Genomic DNA, 22236 nt, shown 5'->3' with positions numbered 1-22236 from the left:
TGCTGTTAAGGACAGCAAAAAGTCCTTTAAGACAATTATATCCTGCCTCTAAGGTACTGAAGTTGTGAGTAAAAATCTTCCAGCTCTTTACCTTTGGGTTCAAATGAGCAATGCCAGACTTCTTGCCAGACTTTTTTTTTTTTTTTTTCTTTTTCTTAATAGCTATATGTTTTCCCTTTCCAGTGCCTTTCACTTAATCAAACCTTACAAAGCTTGACATCCATTTTAGAGAGGTTACTCTGAGCCACAGTTGTGTCTGCATCTCTAAACACAGTGAAGTTGGCAACTGAAGATTGCAAAGTGAGTTCTTAAAAGGGTTAGAGAGAAACTGAGGTATGGCGGAGGTTAGTCTCTAACAGTCAATGCAGAAATGGTTTTCAAGCCATTGAAAACTTCATATAAATATTTGGCCATTAAATTGTCCTATGGACATCTGAGAAAATATGAATTCTCAAAATATTACAGGGTTGGTCAAAATAAAAATATTAAGTTTAGCTAAGTTCAAAGGTACATATAAATCTGACACTAGCATGGTTACTGCTACAAAAACACATTTGTGTAGCCAGTTACAGAGTACATGTATACATCAAGATCCATGCTGTGGGTGCTTTTTTATAGTTTAGATGGAGGAGAAAGCACCAAACCGCATTAGGTATGGTTTGCCACTGCTTGGATATTAACACTGACTTCAGGTGTGAGCAGCCTAAGAAGCAATGGAGAAGGAAGCCTCCTGTTAGTGGATCCAAGTGACTCCATCAAACTGCAACATCTGTATAATAAGTTTTTGTATCTTATAAACATGAGCCAAACTTCCTGGGAAGCATCTAAATATGAATTCAGCCTATGTCAGGGTGTTCAAAATTCTCCGACTCCAAGAGCCTGATGCACATGATACATTAAGACATCCACCCTCCATTCCCTGCATATTCAGCACAGCCACCAAAGTCTGAGGGAATGATTATTTTGTCCAGAACTCTGCGTTTCACACAGAAGCAATGATTCCCCTTTCCATACCCACTTTGGCTATAACAGGAGCCAAAGAGAGTTGACTCTGCTGTAGATGTGAACACAACAGACACCTGATGTTAAATGGATCCTGCACAAAATGTTCTAAAAAGAAACATACCAGCAAACTTCTTGAAAGTAAAGAACTTTAAAAAGTACAACTCTCATTTATGTAAGAAAGGAAACTACCAAATTTAGTGTACTTTTATAAAATAATTGAAAAAGGAAATCTTGCCAGGATCTCTGTATTTCTCATGCACACACATTTTGCAAAGGTATTTGAATGGAGATATTGACAGTAGTTTCAAGGTTCAAGCTGTGACCTATTTGCAGTGTGTGGAGAGTAGAGTTTGACAATTTAGTCCTGTATAATTAAAATTCAGACAAAGATATGTTCAGCAGATGTAAACAGATCTAACACTAATGACCTGATAATGGAGGTATTGTTTACAGCATCTGAGGATCTGGCCCACAGTTTGTTATGCAAAATGATTATCTTGTGTATCTGGATTAATGTACACTCTAATAAATTTCATTAATCTCTTCAGGTAACACTTCATTTTTTTTTGTAAATGAGATATAATACAATACAAACATATCCCCAATGGTCAATAAGATCCTTTAGAAAATTTAATATTGGTATTCGCAAATACTTCAATTTATGGCAAAGCAATTATCTTGGTGTGATGGAGATCTGTTTCTATGAGCTATTGACAGTTTTTCTTGAAATGAGTACAAGAATAACAATACACAGGGCTTTTCTTGTCAAGAGACAAACGTCATAAATACAGTAACGTTCACTACATTACTGAATACTTAGTGGGAAATTACACTTTCTGCATATGTCTGCCACATACGGTCATAGATTTGCAGATAGTCCATTAAGATAATTACCCATTGTACTGCCAGTGTTACTTCACTACATTGTATTGCCATGTATTTTTTAGTCTACTTATAAATGTCTTCAAAAATACAGTCTATCTTTCCTTCTTGGGACAAAACACATTCTAAGAAATGTATAGACTTTTTGGTTGGTATGTACTGGGTTTATGTGGCCAGATTCTGGTAGCAGGGGGCCTGCAGGGTATGAGGAGAGCCCAGCAGCTGCCCCATGGCAGATCAGAGCCAGCTCCATCTGGCCTGAGCCAAGCCACGACTGATGCTTGTTGGGCCTCTGGGAGAGCAGATTTAAGAAAAAAAAAAACCTGCTGTGCTACAGCAGCTGAGAGAGAAGAGTGAGAAGTGAGAGAGCCAGCCCTGCAGCCCCCAAGGTGAGAGCAGCAGGAGGGCAGGAGGTGCTCCAGGCAGGCAGCAGCAGTTCCCCTGCGGCCTGTGGAGAGGCCCCTGGTGGAGCAGGCTGTCCCCGTGCACCCACATGGTGCACGTGGTCCCACATGGAGCAGATCTCCATGCTGCAGCCTGTGGAGGAGCCCCCGGTGGAGCAGGTAGGTGTGGCCTGGAGGAGGCTGCGGCCCAGGGAGAGAAGCCCACGCAGGAGCAGGGGGTCTGGCTGTTTATCATGATTATCCTGGTTGTTTCCCATGTTGCCATCTCATATACCTCTTCTTTATCATTGGTGTGCTCCACAGTTGCTGACACCAGTGAATATTTGCTATTCAAAGCAGGTGAATAGCAAATGCACCACCTGACTGCTCTACAACAGCATACACAACAGCTACTGTTCTTTATATTATATACATACTTACTTTTTCCTGAGCTGCTGAAAATCAGACCTTTCTTGCTGGCATGCTGCTTTGCCAGACTTTTGTAGGGGTATACAGCCATTTGAGATACTTCATTCATGGCATTGGGCAACCAGTAAAAACAATGCTTACCCATACAGGCATGGGAGCTGCAATCCAGTTCTGTGTGTATGCACAGTGCGGGTAATTTAGGATAACTAAGCAGAATTAAATCACATAGGATCAAATGTTACGGAGTTCTTCATTGATTCTTAACAGAGCTGGAGAAAGCTGGCTTTTAAAACTCTTCTGCAGAAATGTCCTGTAAGGTGTTTTCAAATCAGGAAGCCTCTGTTGGGCCTGTAGATTATTTCAAGCTAAGGGAAATGCAAGATGAATGAGCAGCGAAACAACAGATACTCTGTACTCACCCACCAAGCACATTGTCCATTAGATACTTTTCTGCAAGCTGAGTTTTATTGGCAAACTGTCTTTTGACGGCAACCTATCAACTTTGAAATCCCCCAGTTCACAGTACTGGTGTAAGAAAATCCTTACAATCAAATCAGCAGAGTTAATGCATTTGGAACTTAGTTCCAGTCATCCATGGTTAATCCCACCTTGCTGTTTTTTTCTCTCATAAATTTACTGATGTTTATCTCCCCTAGGTTTTGCTCCTATTTTAACTTGAGGATGCTTTGACTGGCTAAAGGAACTTGTCTCTGTATTCAGTAGTAAGATGTGCACAGAAGCAGGTTGCACACATGTTTTATAGTTCAAAAACCCAAGCCAATCAACCAACCACCACCAAAAACAACACACAAAAGAAAAAAATAAAAAGAGTAAAGCTTTAAAAGTGAAGTGACACAGATATTTAGGGCCTATCTTTCAAAACTGCCCACAGGTTCGTAGGATATCTAAGACATCCATGCCTAAATCCTACCCTTAGACACAATAGTCACAAAAACAAAACCAACATACCTTCACATGTCAGTAAAAAGTATTCCAGGTTGTGACTGAATGATGCGCTGAAGTATGTACAGTTTTCAATCAGATCACAAGACAGACACTGCCTGTTGAAGTTCCCATTTGTGCTTGCGCTGAAAAAGTTAATACAAGTCCATGAAGGTCACTGAGCAAATGTTATCTGGAAGCAACATTATTTGAACCTCACTGTGGAACAAGAACATAAATATAATGTGCTCAACATTAGCAAGAGACAAAGCATTTCCATTTGGTTGAGTTTAAACAGCAGTAATGGCTTTTTTTTTTTTTTTTTTTTTTTTTTTTCCTGAATGGACAATATATAAGCAGATACTGATATATTTCTTTGCAAGGTCAGATGGTTATGTAGGAAGTTACAGTTTTTAAAATAAAATCATAGTTGCAATTCCACAAGAGGAAGTTATGATTTAGTGAATGAAAGCATGAAATAAAGGAGTAGTGTTTCTATACCAATTTATATTATAGGAGACAATAAAGGACTGGAATTGCTTTCTTTAAGTTTCTAACTGGTTGTCTCACTGGTTTGATTTGGTAACAGCTGTCTCTGAGGCTAAAGGTATTTTCAGGAATTTGAACAATTGATGTTACAATGTCCAAATAGAAAGAAAAGATTGTGTTTAGGGGTCTATTTTGAAGAAGATAATATGGTTTGTCCATATTTTCAGAAGCATTTTGTAAGAACCTACTGTAGATTGAAGAATGAATTACTGATTATTAACACATATTAATAAATGAAATTTTGCAGTGCTATGGCATCTTGCAGCTTCATGGTACTTCAAGAATATTAATTAATATATCTTCCAAGTATTGCAGTGAAGTAGATGAGTGGTTTTGCTAGCATTTCAAGGTGAAAAGAGATGAGGCTGAGCAACCTATTTAGGGCCACTAAAGACTCAACTGAGCAGCCCTTGGGATCTTGTTTAGGCTGAGATTATGTTTCAGACTACCCAATTCAGGAAATCAAATGAGGCCAATGTCACTGTGTAATCAACATAAAGTTGAGGACATTCACATTTTGGGCATCTTTTTCCCTGTTATCAGTATGGGGAGGTGAGGTTAGTGAGGTTTTCTGAGCAACTGTGCCTGGACTCAGCTTTTAAGTGACTTTTATTTTTTTTCCCATCTGCTGATAAAAATTAATAGTCAATATGGCTTTGATTTTTTTCTTCCCCATTTTCTATTCTTCAAGAAAATAAATACTGACCTGAACTACTCTTAAAAATATGTAATGCAGCAAACAGGAAAACATAATTAAAAAGAAAAACATGATTAAATTGTAGATAATATAGTTCACTCTAGTTTTCTCCCCACTAAGGGAAAAAAGTTATGAAATCATGTTAGAGAATGAAAATGTACTGGCAGTCTTTTATAAAATGATGCTATCACCAGCCCTGCCCTTCATTACAAACACTGAGAAGAAAAATAGAAGAAAATAATGATTCCAGAATGGTTATTTCAGACTTTGGTTTTCCTCCTTTTTGTAATCTATTCCCACAATACTTTGTGATAGCTACATTACAATAGCTTACTATAAACTAACCTTTTATTCATTGTACAGTTACTGAGAATACTAAAGTTACCTAGAATTACTGAAAGAAAACACATTTGTAAACATAACATATTGCTTTTTCTTTTCAATCTCCTGAGCAGGTGAAGTGCTGTTGAACTTTGAAGAAAAGTCTGGAAGTATAGAAACAGTTTATACTCTTAGTTTACATAACTCTGAATTCTTTCAAACACTAAGTAGTTTTGTTGGAAAGTTTTGTAACAGGTTATCAATTTTGGGATTAATTTGAAATTTGCAATAAAATGAAAAAATTGCTTAATTTCAAACATTTCCAAATCTCCCACATTTTGTTCGCTAGTGTTATGCTTGTCTGTCTAGGTGTTACAATGTCATTAAAAGAAACAGATAAGTAATTGTTTTTACTGCAATCTCTTATGTAATGATTCATGTAAGACTGAAAAGAGAAATTCTGCATTTGACATTAGTAAAGTACAGACCTGTACAAATGTCTCCTTCTTGGCAAATCTTCTGTGCTGTGGAAATAACTAAGAAAGAAAAAAAAAAAAAAAAAAAAAAGATAATTGAATTCTTAGGAGGACACTTACAAATATCTTATACAATAACATCTTAATTCACGTAGCTATTTGCTTGATCTTGTAAAAGCAAGGAAATTTTAAACTGAAATTAGAAAAACATACAGAGGAACATGTCACTGTGCCAGCTCAAACAAGTACTTGGTGGGATGCAATTAAAACAGATGTGAAAAAGTTTGGGTCCTGGACTATGCATACCAGTGGGTCAAAAAAGTTCAAGTGCTTGAAGATAACGACCTTCACATTTTCACATCAAGCTCTATGGTGCAGAATTACCTTTTAACAGCTTTTCTTTTTCTCTAGAACCATTTTTACTTCATTTTTAATTCTTTGCATGTTTAGCTAACTGGGGGCTTACATGAAACATATGGAAATGTCCCCTTTGAAAAAGGGAGTTGAACTTGCAGGGAAGGCAGCATAAATGAAGAATGCTTCATTGCCCAAGTTTTATGCTGAGACTGTGGTGATCTGTTCTCCCAGCTAAAGAGTGAAAGCCCAGTAACACTGCAGTATTAGTGAGGCAGTTTTTCTTGACCTTGAACCTCCTGATACTGCTGGAGGTGAACAACCTCAGGGTCCAGAATGATGCCTCAGATGCATTTCATGTGAATAGTGACAGACCACAGGAGCAGACATAGTGGACATAGTGTCTGTGGGGTGAATAGCATGTCAGACAGGTATTCAGCCCTGCTGTCCTCTTTCCAATAAGCTGCATTCACCTAAACGTAAATTTTGGTTGGGTTGCACAAATAGTGCATGGTATTTTCTGTTTGACTGGTAAGTGAAAATACAAGCAAGAGCTTTGGTGCTAGTTTGCTTCTCATCTCTTCCAAGTGCTAATAACCTTTTGCTCTTATTGAAGTTATTGCTAATTGAGGGTATTCAGCACCCTGAAGGAGCATTATGCTCTGATCATTCAAAGTTTATCATATTCCAGAGACTTAGACATTTCAGCGACCTTAAGAAACTGGGAGTTCAATCTTGCATCTAATGGGTATTTGCATACAAAGGACCCTATATGATGTTTGATTCCAGAAAAACTTCAAACATTTTAATGTATTTTCATGAAATCTGGCTTAATTTTTGTTTAAACAAACAAACAAACAAATAAACAAACAAAAACAAACAAAAAAACACACATAATGTGACCTTTTTTTGCATTTTTTTTTCTATTACATTGCTATTTTTGAAGGTCAATAAAAGATTCTTTATAAAACTGACTATCTAGGAAGTCAATGAAGATAGTCATCTTTCCTTCAGAGTTTAACATCTGAAGTCACTGCAGGAGAAAACATTTTACTATAGAAATATATGCTGCATTTATAGTCACAGAAAGGCAGGTTTGAATTGTATATAGAAAATCAAACAAAGACAAGCTATATGGAATGGTGTAGGAAGTTAAACTAAAACAGAGGCAGAAACAGAGGTGTCTGTCTTATCCCCATCTCCTTGAGCTCATACATGTCAGGTGCATACACAACATTATTGTAACTAACCCCATAGCCCAGTGCTAAGCAGTGGATGACTGATCTGTCAGACCAAAGTTTACTTACATTTTATGCCTCTTTTCATCATATGCCAATATCTTTGTCACATCCCAGTCACCAGATGTAATAGACTGTAAGTTATCACTGCTGCTGTTGGGCTGCCAAAAATAAAAGAGAATTTGATTTCTTTATTCTTAGAAGAAGACATCTGAGCAAAGCTTCTCTTTGTATTTCTGTTCTGAGAAAGGGAACTCTCTAAACTCCATTACCTGTTCAAAACAAACCATGCACCTGCAATTTCCACACTCTACCTCCCTCTCATATTTCTGTGAATAGACAGGTGTAGAAATAACACAGTGAAAATCATCTTAGCTCCACTGAAGATAATGGGATAAATTCAATACAGAGCAGCTTCAAACCCATTTCTCTAATCCAGTGTGTCCACAAGTTTCAGATTAATCCTTTCAGGCAGTGTAGGGATTTACTTATTTATGTACAACTAAGAAGGTATTAAAAAAAACACACAAACACAACAAAACAAACAAACAAAAACCAATGAAACAATATTGTTTGAAAAGAGATAGTTGATAGACTTTTTCCTTCTAAGTATCCGATTCAGAAATTCATGTTATCTTATGCCTGGTAAACCACCACTGAATGCTTTCCTTTATTCACAAGATTCTATGCTTGCACCTTCCCTACCTGTGACGATGACATAGCGATGTGGTAGAACTTTCCACGTCCTCCCTGAGGAATGGCTCGCACAAAGAAAAACTTCCGACCATCCTTGGAGAAAATCGGCTCTTCGTTCTGCAAACAGCAAAATTAAGCATTGCGTTCCCATTAAATTACAGTATGTAAAATTGATCTGTGCTGCAAAACCCTGTGAAATTAATTTACAACAAAGTACAGAGTGCCCTTTAACAGCAACCTGAGGTGAGCAAAAAGCCGACTAAAAACTGGAGAAAGTTTTGATAAATAGTGCTTCTGAGCTGCTGGGGAAGCCAACACCTTTCATCTGGGGAAGTCAAGGAGTCAGGCAGTAAGGAGGGTCCCTTTGCTATAAGGTCACCTCCCATTTGTAAAGCAAAAAATGCACACACACCTACAGCCGACTGCTTGGGGCAGTTGGAATTGAGCCTTTATAAATGACTTGAAGCTTGTTGGCATGAGCATGACAAACCCTGTGTACTCTGCTGGAAGAACCAATCTATTCCTGTCCTCAAAGAAACCCAACTAGCAACATCCTTCAGAATCTCACTGCTGTCTTATCCTGCCCTCTTACAAACCTTTATTTCACCAAATTATTTATGAGAAGGAGGATATCTTGCAAAACCGTCTCTGACTCAGAGCTCCGAGGTGAATGCGGTGAATGGCCTTTATTTGGTTACTGGTACATTCAATCAGAGATAGAAGGGACTCAGTGCAAGGCAATCAAACAACACATACGGCAAGCAATTGCTGCATGGAAGTGTCTTTGTTTTTCTTTTTGTACAGGAACCCCCAAGGCATATGGGAAGTCTCCTCTGCAGGAGATGGTTGAACAATAGATTACAAGGGGAAGCAGAAGGATGGTCCATATGGTGTGACACAGTAGGTCTGTGTAAAAGGAACTGGCTAGCTGAATGTCCTCTGTATGTTCAATGGCTGGGACAAAAACACGAGTGAACCTCTGCTGAATGTTCCTTTGATACCAGGCTTTCCTGGGGACCAGCTGAGCCCTGCGTGCCCTGGCCCAGCTTTATGTCTCCTTCTTCTCCAAGGGAAGGCAACAGGGACACTAGCTGAATCTCTTCTGGGTCCTTCTCTGGTTCAATATTTATCCAACACCCCCACTTTCTGCTAGACACAGGTTCAGGTACCACACTGAGCCAGCAAGAACTTCCCTGCACAGGGAGACTTATGGCTAATGCAAATGCACACAGCAAAAGGAGAAACATTTTTATTTCTCATAAACTAGCACATTATTCTTACTGTGTTTTCCTTTGCTACCATTTCTTCACTGATTAATTCTTTTCCACTCCTTATTGTTTTTTATCAACACTAAGCTAGGTGTTCAAACTATTTGTTTTTCCTTTTATTTTTTTCTTGTTTAGGTTTTCAGTATATTTTAAATTATTCCCATTTACAGGTTGTTGCAGTTGCATGAAATAATGGTTTCATTTGTTTATGACATTGTTTGGAAACTCGAAACACAAAACTCTACATTATTTCCAAATGTCATTCATGACAGGAGAACTTGAAAAATAACTCTGATAACATGAGCAAAACTGCTGCTCCACAAGCTTTCCTTTACAGAGGTAAATAGCAGTGAGCTCACCCTACTTTTCTATATCTGTGCCTCCTGCATTATGTATTCCAGCAATACGTCTCTGCCAGGCTTTATGCAGATTAGTCTGATGTTCGCTCAGTGCTACAGGGGAAGGAGGTGCAGGGCACGAAGGACAGACACAAGCTTCAGCACTTGCCTCATGTTAGGAGACAGTCTGTTTGCATGTTTTTGTTGCTGGAAAGACAATGCATTAATTCAACCAGAACCTCTTTTAAGGTCGTGACAGAGATGGTCACTTATCCTGGATGGCAAGGTGGGGTGTCACCATGCAGACTTTTGGAACAGGTATTTTTAACTAGAATGTAGAGTGACACTGGGCATCTGGAAGTGAACTTGGCTTGAGCTGTGGTTCAGCTGATAAACACGAGCAGCTTAACAACATTTAAAATGGTGGTATTTAAACAAACAAAACCCCTGCTCTTCATGCTGGAATCACTCCAAAACCTCAGGAACATACCTACATGTGTGTGTGTATAGGCCTCAAGCAGTACATGGCGTTTTTATTTTTTATTTTATTTTATTTTATTTTATTTTATTTTATTTTATTTTATTTCATTTCATTTCATTTCATTTCATTTCATTTTTATTTAATTTTTTATTGCTTCTCTGCATGACACAAACTGAGCCTTTGTCTGACTATTACTCACTGAATCCCAAAACACTAGGACAGAATAGCAGTCCTTGAAAATAATGAGAGATCAATTTAATGCTGGTAGAAGTTAGTACTTTTGCTCTGCAGCAGATAGGGAATTTCTGAAAGTTTTTGCCACAAGAGGCTTCTGAAAACAGCTGGTATCAGAAGGTGCAAAAAACAATTGAACAAATTCATGACTCATCAACAGACACTAAAGGAAATAGGCACAGACAGAGTTTCAAGCATTTCTAATATTTTTATTGTAGGTGGTGGTGAAATACGAGAGGATTGGACTGCAGAAAGCAGCCAGCTGACACCAATTCTTAAATATCCTCAGCTGCTGTGACTTAAAGAGAGAATGATGGAGCTGGGGAAGCAGTGGTCTGGCTCAGTAGGGCACTTCTTAAGTCCTTGTGGCTCTTGTGGTCTTTTTGCTCAGCTAGATCTCTGTATTTAGACAAATGAATTTTACCCAAATTGTCAAGGGCAGTTTCCAGAAACCCTTTGCTTTGTGCAGATGGAGGACTAAGCTGTCCTTATATCAGCAACACATAGCAGTAACTCAGAGCTCTCAGACTCACGTTTACAGGAAAAAAAGTAAAAATAAAAGGAAGGTAACCTTTGCATAATTCCATAGCAGTTTAATTTGAAGCTTACATCTAACCACATGTAGCTCCCTGATCCCATTTGCCTTTAGTGGTCTTGCTCAGGGAGCCGATGTACACAGAGCTGCTGCTGTGAGGGGTGAGGAGGAAGGAGAAAAGTGCTTGGAGCTGAGTACCCAGAGCCCTCATCATCCTCCAGCTGAAGTAATAATCATTAAAGAAAGGATGACCCTGTGGCTGGAGAATGAATTGGTGGGACTGACCAACCTGAACACCATCAGTAAAAAAGCAGCTACAACTCCATTTCCAGCAACCTGTTTCTTACTTGGAACCAAAATGTTGCCAACAAAGACTTCATCGCTTTCTACCGTCTCCATCACCATCTGGAAATGGCTGCTTCACAAAAACTGAAACAGAACTGTTTACAGTTATAATCTTTTTTTTTTTTTTTTTTTTTTTTTTTTTTTTTTTTTTTCCCAGAGAATTTGTACATTTAATCAAATGTATGAACGAAGGTCAGTCTGTTTTTTATACTCAGAAGAGCATGGGAAGGCATGTAAATAAAAGCAGCAAAAACTTCCAAAATTCCTTGGCAGCTTTGGTAAACACGTGCAAATTCTTATTTGTGCTAAAGGTTTGAAAATCCTGGCCATATCATCTGACTCAGAGTGACAGGCACTTTCTAGAAAATTGTGTATATTTCTCATTACACTTTGAGTAATTAATCCCATTTTTCAGTCATCCAGACAGTGACACCAGTCTCTCTCTTGGCCTGTGTTGGAGAGAGGCTCTCCAAAGTTGCAAGGCTTGAATAAAATTCACTCATGAACTGAAGCCCAGAAAGGAATGCAAGATCATTTACTATGACCTTCTATACACGGACTATTAAATCTCACTGTGTTACCAAACCACTGCAACAACAACAACAAAATCAAATTCATGGGCCATATGCCATATCTCAAAACTCCCAGTATTTCAGACAGCTGAAAAATATGAACTCTGTCATCCTTGGAGACTCCCTCATGTCTCTTTAGAGTGTCTTCTGCTATTTCACTGATGTTTTTTTCTCCTTGTCTCCTATTCCCAGCCTACTGTGAAGTTTGCCCCTACCCCAGGAAGATCAGATGTACTTAAACACCCAAGAAAAATGTAAAGCTCTTGAACACTTGTGAAACCGTGTGTCTGGAGTACTATGAGGCAGTATTTTAAAGATTGAGGCATACAGATTCTTAGTCTTATTGATTTAATTTTGATGTACTTCTCAAAAGAAGGTCTGGCCAATGGAACATACAGAAGATGGCCAACCAGACAGTTGGTGTCTTCAGCAGGGTGGGCTGAATCATGCTCAAGGTCCATTAATTGTCTGACAACACTGTTGATGGTACCAGCTGACTACAGCGGGGAATTGGGTCCTTGGCTTATATGCATACACCTATATTAAGATGTCTCAACCAAGGAATTTTTTTCAGAACTGAGTCACACTCCTGTGCTCCTTCAGAGGCCGCCTAATGTATGATTCATCTCCTTAAAGAGGTTAGAGGAATTGCACTAACATTCAACATTTTCACATCATTCTCATATGCAGATAGATGCACATGGCATGAAAATGGCTTTCCAGATTTTTAGATCAATGTGTCACAGAATTAAGGGTAAATACAGAAAATGTAATTATTCTAGTAATCATATATTCAGTCAAAACTAAAATTTTAAGTACTTTTCTTGTCAGAAATACAGGCAAAAAGAGCTCTGTAATTCTTCAGACTCTTACAGATGGTTTTGAAAAGTAATATAAATGTCTCCAAAGTCCATACCAAGTGTTAGCTTACCTTAGTAAGCAGTAAGATGTCTGACCCATTTGTTTATAACATCCTTCTCCAAACTCAAACTAAATATATGATATTTGGAGATGCACTAAAATAAACTCTTTTTCCCTGAAGGAAGCCCATTAGAAACTTGCAGATCACCTACTAGTTGTTCAGGACAAGTACTTTTTTTTTTTTTTTTTTTTTTTTTTTTTCTTTCTTTTTTTATTTTTCCTTTTGTAAGACACAAAATATGGACAATTCAATTTTTTCTTGACTTGGCTTATTTTGGAAGCTTTTGTTCTCTCTTCAAGCCAACACTGGTGTTGTAAATGCAAAGAATACTTTGGCAGAATATTTTTACTCTATACCTAAGTAGAGTAAAAGATTATTTGAAATGTTTGGAGCACAAAATCTATTTCCTCTGTAGAATCGATTTTTATCTGGATCAGACATAGCCCATTGCTGTAGGACAGCCACTGGAAGAGAGGAGATCATTGTTCTTGCTGTGAACTGATGTATTGCAGTTTCTATAGGTTCTTGGATGCTTTGAGCAAGCTGTGACAAAAATGTGAAATACTTTAAAACTGGAATTGGGAAAATATAGTGCAAGTACTTTATCTGATACGCTCCTCCCTGTCTGGCAGTCACATATCCCATGAAAAACAGTTCAATGTTGTGGTTGAATTGGTATCAGCAGCTTTTCTATAAAGAACAGCTTAATCAAATCTGAGATCACTTTACAAACTGACTGCTGGGGAAGTGTTATAAATGATCTTTCAGAGATTTACATGCTGGAAATCTACAGGTTTAATATAGGAAGATGTTGAAAAAAACAACCCTCACTCTTCTTTGAAAAAGAAAAGATAAAAGAATAGAAAAATCACATAAATCAAAAACCTCTGAGGGGTTTTAAATCACTGTTTTCTGTAACACAAATCACACTCCTTTACCTTTCTTAGTTTTAGTTTTTTTTTTTTTTTTTTTTTTTCTTCTTGGTAGAAAAAATAAAAAGAAAGAAAAGAAAAAAAATACCAATAATTTGACCACAAAGAGAAGATAACTATTACCTGTCTGTGCAGCCAACCTTCACTTTCATCTTCATGTTTCTAAAACAAAAGAAGATTGTTAAATAACATAACTTGCATGTATTACATGTTGCTTATCAGTGCAGAGAGCAGTTGGAGTGAATTTGAAAATCTGTGTAGAAGCACAAAAAAACCTCCAAACTGTTCAAGCCTGTGCTTTGGGATCACTGTGTAATCCAGTGACTGCTTGCCCTGTATTTCAGCTCTGATGGATCAGCATGCTTCATTCATTTCATTCTTTTCATTCAATGAAACATTCTAATCATACAGACAAAAAAATCCACATGGCATATTATTTCCCAAATAAATAAAGGTAGGTAAAAAATAAATAAAAGTTGAAAGCAAGGTTGTTAAGAAAAGACTGCACTGTGATCTATGCACAGCATTGCATCATTTTTTTTCAAGGGAAAGGTGTATCAGAACACTATTCTACTACATAAATATCTATGCCAGTTTAAAAGATCATCTAATATTTACAAAGGTAATATCAATATAAATGCATTTACATTAGCATATCTGTTGGAGGTATTAATTAACTTAAGTTATAGTGTGGATAGAGAAGCAAGGGCATAATGCCATTGAAGTAGAATGTCACAAATATTTTCAGGTTATGTTTTGTTGATGTATGTGTGCCTGTGCCTGTACACAGGTATTTCAAGACAAGCAATCTTGTACGCATATGTGCATACACACACAGTATGTTCATGACTATAATTCTCCTGCCTTTTCACAAGATATAAAAACAAACAAAACAAACAAACAAACAAACAAAAAACCACCCTTACACAGCAAATATGGCAAGCAGTTTTTACATTCTCTGTCTGCCTAAACAAATATGCAGCAGCTGATGTGTCCCCAGGCAAGGTGGCTGAAATAATCCCCCCTCATGTAGGACACCAGTAACCACCAGGCTCATTGCCTACCTTCGTGCAGACGCCTGTGGTGGCGTCACACAGCGTCAGGATGGAGACATTCTGGGCCCTGTTCAGCCAGTTCACTGCCACCTTGGTGCTGGTGGCCCACTTCACCATGGTTATGTAATAGTCCCTGAAAACACAGAAAAACATGAAACGGGAAAAATGGCACGCTACTGACATCCCAAGGAATCGGCTGAGCAGTTGGAGGCAGCTCAGGGACACCTCTGACAATTGTGAATGCTGTGTCTTGATGTTTCTTCCGTCCTAAGTCTTCCTTACGTGTGGATTTCAACCCCTAAAAATGGCATTTTTAGGGCTGTTCAGGTGTTTTATCTTCCTCTTCTGAAAGTCGTTTTCAAAGAAAAGCCACATGTAGAGATAAAGAACCTTTCAAGCTATTCAGTCTTCCACGAAGGACTGAAATGCCTGGAGCTACATATTTATGCACAGGTGGAAAAGGAATTGCAAACAATTTTCATTCTGAGAAGACTAACTGGCTGACTCAAACCCATCACTGCCAGTGGTCAGATTCTTTATGCTTATGAAGAGTTAATGGTCTCTAAATATCCCTGCTACACACCAAAATATCCCCAAGTGTTGCATCAGAAGGGAAAGAGCAGGAAGGATATTGTTTAGAGAGGCACAGGGTGTCTGCAAAACAGTCACAGCTGGTTGTCATAAAGAAGTCAGCAGAGATGTGACAGTTTGCATGGGCAAAATTGCCATCCCACGCTCCCTGTGCTGTTCTCTGCTGCTGGACATATTCAGGTTGTGATAACACCCAGAGTAAAATGCCAGTGTGGGCTGCACAGTCCTGTAAGCAATATCTTGCCCTAGGAAGCATAGGAAAATTGAGCAATGTGCGATATTGAGCAGTGCAACTGCTTAGGCTGGGCTGGGCTGGAAAATCCAGGCTCACAAATAAATACTCTGATGGTCACCCTCTTAGGAGGTGCTCACAGATGTCCACCTCTGCAGCAGTTCAGGGCTTCACCACCCCTTCTGCAGGATAAAGCTCCTGCTGAGCTGACAAAGCTACTGATGGTCTAATATACCAGTGGGCTATGTGGGCCAAAGACACCTTTAAATCATAATACAACTCCTCACAACATACAGTCTATAAAAAATTTATTAGTTCATTTGTTTGCTATAAAATATGTATAAGGAATTGTTGCTACCCTTGGAATTAATGTGCCGTGTCACTGGAAAGTACTCCGTGTTCTGGCAAGCACTCCTGTATATATTGAAGAGAAAGGGCAAAAGTAACAAAGACTCGTTTGTCTAGCAAAATAACAAGTTGGAAATTGATTTTGTAGTTTTCAGTAATATTTAGTTCCTGGATTTGGCTGAGGAAAAATAACAAAAGACCTCAACAATTGCATCCACCACACTGGGAGGAAGGATACTTCCAGGTGAGACAACAGCAGTCTGAAAATTCAATGCTTGAAATAAAATTATAATTTTACTTTTTATCAGCAAGAGCTTAGCAATTTTTTCCCTAAGAGGAAAAAAACAATGTAGCAAAATTAAACCGTACAACCACCTCACCTTCCTTTTTTACAATGAATTGAGAAAATTCAGTCTCCAAAGAAAAAGAAGGTGTATTTAGTACACTTTGTGGCTTGGAGCATTTTTTTTTCCATAAATCCAATTTCATGTTTGAAAGATGTACTAAATTTTTACATCCCTCTCACTGCTTGAACACTGGAGCCACAGTTCTTGCTGGAGAACTTTTAATTATTATTTTAGGTTATATATTATCTTCCCTATCACCCTGGAGATGCGTGCAGAATTGCAATTTCTCTCCAAAGCCTCTCTCGGCTGTGAAACCCATGGACACCGCAGACAGGAGGTAACTGTAGGTACTTGTACAGTACTTATTATTCTGGCCTCAGAGTGGCACCAAGTCTTTAATTTACTTCTTACATCTCTTCTGTAGGACAACCAGGTTTTATGCTTCCCATTTAAAAGAGGAAAACAAGACAATATGGTGTGATTCATCTGAGCTAACTGCAAACATCTGCAGCTCTGAGAGGCTGAGCAGCCAGCGGAGAGGAGTGGGGGGCCAGGGCATTTCCCAAGCATTGCTCCTCTGACCTAGCCCTGGTTTTATGGGAGCTGATTGAAGGAGGACTTAGTTCTCACAGAGTGAAGTCTAAACCATACCCAACTGCTTCATTTGTAGACGTCTTCATCAGAGGTGGTTACCCTTCCCAGGGGAAAGGAACTGCCTGTCTGAGCCCTGCCAGGAAATTTGTGAGGTTTGCAGGGGATTTGCCCATCCTGGTAAAGACGTTACTGGTTGGATTCACAGACACCTGAGCATGGTTATTGTGTAGTGCCCTTGTTTGTGCCCTAATGCTGCTTGGCTGCTTTTTGGAGGTATGAAGCTAAACTATTAATATTTGCACTGCAATAGTAGCAAGTAAGACCTAAGCATGACAAAGAACACACAGTTGTCCGAGTTCCTCCATTACTTATGGTCATGGTCTGCGGAAGGACCAGGGATGAATTCTGCACTCAGAGAGATAGCATCTTTCCTTCATTTGCCATCTGAGATGCAAATGTGACGTGAAGAATAAGTTGGACCATGGTCTAATTCCCACCACCTGCTGACGTAGCAATTTATTGTTATGAGTCCAGTGTTTTTCATCAAAATAAAAATGCCTCTCAGACATGACATGTCAGAATATTTTATTTTACTGCATTTTTTTACCCTCCCTCCACTTTCTTTTTCTCACAGCAAAGAATGACATTACAGAAAATTTGGAAAAAATGAATATAATGACAGATTTTTAAAAATGAAAATAATTTTGTAAGGGTGCCCTTTTATCCCCAAATTTGCTTCCCATCATCATTTTTTTTTTTTTTATAATTATCCCAAATTTGTGGAAAATTTGTATTTCTTTAAATCTAAAAGAAAAGAAAAAAAAATGGTATATTTCCACTTTATTCTTAAAATGATCAATTATACTAAAGCACTTTGCTGCAGATAAAAGAAGCACCAAGCTCTGTCCATATATCATGTATCATATATCTGGTTGCTCTGCCCATATATCCTCTGTGTAAACAGATTGGGCACACTGAAATGCTCCATATAGGTCCACTCTGCTTGCAGAGCCTTATTTTCAGCTTCCCCTGAACCTTTGGTACTCCTTTCTGTAACTAGCTCTTTGGTGCATCTCTCTTGTCTATTTAATGAAACATTATCACACTAATCCTCTCATTTTGGAAAACATATGCATAATGAAAATACCCCTATTGCTCTAGCAGCTCTACTTATATCATGCCCCAGGGATGGAAATTGCCATGTTTTTGATGAAATATAAAGAGACTAATTAATTATGATATATTTTGCATCATTTTACAGTATTGATTGCTACCAAAGAAATTACAGCCACCCATAGCCACATAGCACAAATTTATTAACAACATGGATCCTGCAACCTCAAGTTATTACTCTAATTAAAGCATTTCTGGGTCTATGTTTATGGAGTGCGGTACGAGCAGGAAAATGATATTGTCAAGGAATTGCTGTTCTGATCCTGGGGTTTGGGTACGAAGAGCTGGCATTGCTGCCTGCCACATGCAGACCTGAAGCTGGTTTTCTGAAGGCAACTGCAGTTCTACCCATTTGGCTTGTTCACAGGGCAGACATCTTTTGTTTCATAATTGGGTTTGAATTGGAGCCTTTCAGACTTATTGTGTTGTGGGGTTGGCATTAGCTTTAATGCAAAGAAAGGTAATTTCCACAGTAAGTGATCCCACTGGTTTAGCATCTTGTTAGATGACTACCCAGCCTGTGCACAGCTATCAGGCACAGGCCTTATGTACTTATTATGCCTAAGGAAGATCAACCCAACACTCTCCCTTGCCCTGTATCATTAGCTCAGTGCTGTACCAGTAACTCTCTTGGCACTGGAATCAGGGATCCAGCAGCCTAACTTAGCAAGCAGTCCAGAAAGGTGAGCATGCTTGGATGCTGCCATGTGAACCAGTGATGTGCTGGGAATGAAAACCTTGCAGCGTTACGTTGGATATGCATGGAAAGCATTATGGTGCTGTATGGTTGGGCCTCTGTGGATAATTTACATGAAGAAGCAGTCTGGTTTCTCTCAGTGTGCTGGAAACCTATTTCAAGTGTAAATCAAAGTTACTGAAATCCAGACTTGGACCCAACACTTGAGCTTTGCAGGTAGGTGTGCCAGGCTTTGACTAAAGCTGTTTCTCTCCTGAGAGCAGTCTGGAACAACATGATGCTCCTTACAAGTGTTCGCTGACCCATAAATGTGCCTCCAGCTTTGACCACGAGCCAAAGTCCAAGCCAAACTTTTCAGCTCTTGCTGAATGCAAAAAGGACAAAGCACTTGCTTGATTAAAAACGGGTGGCAAAGCAGTTGGCTGAATTGCAGTCAAACTTCTCAAATATATTTGCCTTAAAAACAGCAAAAGTTTTCTTATTTATTTATTTTTAGTGAATACTAGGAAGTATTTGGCAGAATGTCCTTCTGGTTTCGTTCCTATGCTCAAGTCAAGAAGCAATGAGCTCACGTTTGCTGGGTTAGAGATCTGCCCTGTTTCTGCTTCATGGTCTTCTGTACAGGCTGCAGACAATAATCCCTTTACAATGCCAGTGATTACATGTGAAATGAAAGTGCTCTTATGGATTTTGGGACATTTTGCTGAGTACTCTGGAAATAACTCTACTCTGAAGTTAGATTGGGTCACAGCAATTTTGAGTAAAAAGCTAATAGTGTTCCAGAAAAATACATGTAAGAAGAAAAAACATATGAAAAAATTTAATCTGATTTACCCAAAGTGAAACTCTTTAACAGTGGCAAAGAAAGTGAATGTAAAATGATCTCAAAAAACAGTAAGTGTCTGATATAAACCCCTGACAGAATTGGTATCCCAGCACCAGGAAGAACCTACCTCATTCTCTGATCATCTGGTGGAGTCATTTCCAGGTCGTGGGTAGGGCCATTCAGACCAATCACGTGCAAAGAGATAGTTGGGTTTTCCATTCCAGCCTAGATTTCAATAAGATAAAATAAGGTAAAGTAAAGGTAAGGTAAGATAAAATAAGATAATATAAACAAAACAAAACAAAACAAAACACATTTTGGTTTTGATTTATGACAAGCCCAAGGATCATAAAATGCACTCTTTTTGTATGAGGCCATTCTCAGGGAAGCTGGAATGGCAGTGGTGCAGCACAGAGGTGTGCAAAGTTTGTTAGGGAGAATAAAGGGGAAATTTTAATTAACATTCATCTATTCTTGGTAAAAGATACTGTTTCCTGGTGACTATAAACATTTCATTTTTTTTTATGTGTTTGTTAAAAAGGTTGTCTAACAAGATAATGGTAAACACAGTAAAATATGGATTCATTGTGTATTGTAGGAAAGGACATGACCTGTTGGGTCACAGTTACTTTCCAAAAAAACCTACATATAAGGCATGAACCTAAGTGTAGTAAGGCTTGCTTGCAAACTCTTAGACATTGTTAACTCCTATCTAGCATGGAAGCACAATTGCTTTTGTTCAGGTACAAAGCAAGAACTGAAAAAAAAATATTTTAATTACATTTGGAATGACTAATGCTTGAATCAGAAAATGGCAGTTCTACAAATACAGCTAAAGAACAATGAAGACCATTTACTGATGAATGGCTGATCTTTTTTTAGATCTGTTTATTTTCATTGCTTATGAATATGTACTATTATACAGTCTCCTGTCTGAGCCTACCAAGGAAAAAAATATTTATTTATTTATTTATTTATTTATTTATTTATTTATTTATTTTCCAAACTAGAACAGCAGGACTGTTATCTGTATTTTTCCCTTACCTTTGGATAATGATACATTTTAACAGTAGGGTAAAGGCTGCCAGTGTATACTGGGATCTCCATGGTGGGGACTCTGGAGGCATTAATTGTTGCATATGCTAACCTGGTGCCATCAGGAGACCACCAATGAGCAATATGTGTCTTCAAGATCTCCTCTAATAAAAAAAAAATAAAAATAAAAATAAAAAAACAGACAGAGAGAGAGAGGAAAAGAAAAGACTATTAGATGTAAATAACTAGTTAGCAATAAATGAAAATAATGTAGATATGAAAATCCCAGTCTAATCACAGCACAGGGAAGATGCCACAGGAATATCAATTAAAATGTTTATTAAATTATGCCATATGCACAAATGAACACAACTGATAACAATTACTCTGAATATATAGGTTACTAAGCATAATTGTATTGCTCAAAAAACATCAAATTATTAATGAAAGAACAAAGGGCCCGCCTGTTCCTACTATGTGTCCTGTGCTTGGGTATAAGAACATACAGGTTTTGGGTTCCTACCTGCCTGATAACAACAAAAGCAAGGCTCCCTTGGGGCTGTTATACCCCATGGAAATACTGCAGTGGCTGAGGTTTAATTCTCCTCCATAAATACTTTACAGTCATACTAGACACTATCAGTGGATTCAACCAGCCTTTATACAGCCTTTATAGGTACAAGTGGTTCAGATGAAATTTGAATCTTCCTAATCTCTGTTGCCAGTTGGAAATAAACAAAAATACCAATTTCCTGTAAATTATGCAATGTTGGAACTTTGTAACCCTTTTCCTTAGAGTCTGTGGCCTGGTTGCCGTCTTGAATTTTATCCCTATTTCATTTTAAAAGTCATTTTTGCAAAGCAATATTCCATAAGTAGCCAGGGTCAGAGGTGTGGTTGTTGTTGACAAAGTACTTGGAAAGATGACAATACAAGCATGTCAGAGTTCAAGTATATAAGTGGAAAACAAGTTTACAATCATAAGAAACAATTTTGAAGTCTGGCAGAAACTAATTCACATTTAGTATAAATTCAAAGGACTTTTAATTTCTAATACTTTCTCTTATCGTTTAATATGCTTCATTGCAAAGATGACCAGCTTATAGATATTCAGAAAAGCTATAAAATTTACTCTTTGTCCAAAGTGTCTCCAGTTACTGACATTTGGAAGACACTAACTTGGCTTTTTTAAACCTCCTATTTTGCAAAAGGCAATAATGTAATCCATTTTCATTAAGAGGCTTAATATCATATGAGTCATTCCTATTTAAACCAGAGCAGAAGGGTTTGCATATGCTGTACAGATTGATGGGCAGGAAGACAGGTGCTGTTACTTTAATGTGAAAATAAGAATTAAAGAGGCTGCAGAGTGTTTCTGAGCTTTCACCACTGACGTCCAACTGTACAGGTCTGGGCAGCTCCAACTTTTGTTATCATCACTGGTCATTGGAGAAATGAATGTGGATTTTCAGAGTTTGGACCCACCGTGTTTGCACACCACTCTCTAATGACCTCTTGGTCCAACCAAAATGCCCACCTGGGCTGAAGAGTAGAAATTCACCAAAGATTTTTATTTTATTTTATTTTATTTTATTTTATTTTATTTTATTTTATTTTATTTTATTTTATTTTATTTTATTTTATTTTATTTTATTTTTGATATAAAATCTTGGATGAATCTCCTTGGAGAATAGATACACAATGAGATTTGTCATAGATCAAATGGGGCAATCTTTGTT

At 38.0% G+C, this 22236-nt stretch overlaps 1 protein-coding gene across 2 annotated transcripts in view; it reads right to left on the bottom strand.

The window, feature by feature from the left end:
- Positions 1-22236, bottom strand: part of DPP6 (dipeptidyl peptidase like 6) — a gene marked incomplete at its 5' end in the record, with an annotated part of 551718 nt that overhangs the window by 33555 nt on the left and 495927 nt on the right. For both annotated transcript variants that reach the window (XM_082752737.1, XM_082752736.1), the window contains 8 exons: positions 3669-3787; positions 5697-5744; positions 7346-7437; positions 7982-8089; positions 13723-13761; positions 14664-14787; positions 19590-19687; positions 20507-20661. In XM_082752737.1, the coding sequence (XP_082608863.1) occupies positions 3669-3787; positions 5697-5744; positions 7346-7437; positions 7982-8089; positions 13723-13761; positions 14664-14787; positions 19590-19687; positions 20507-20661 (783 nt within the window). The remainder of the gene's footprint in view (positions 1-3668; positions 3788-5696; positions 5745-7345; positions 7438-7981; positions 8090-13722; positions 13762-14663; positions 14788-19589; positions 19688-20506; positions 20662-22236) is intronic.

Source organism: Aythya marila (assembly GCF_965140915.1).
Source record: "Aythya marila genome assembly, chromosome: 2".
In the NCBI taxonomy this organism is placed as follows: Eukaryota; Metazoa; Chordata; class Aves; order Anseriformes; family Anatidae; genus Aythya; species Aythya marila.
The sequence above is the reverse complement of the archived record's forward strand: the minus strand, read 5'-3'. Positions and strand labels throughout refer to the sequence as shown.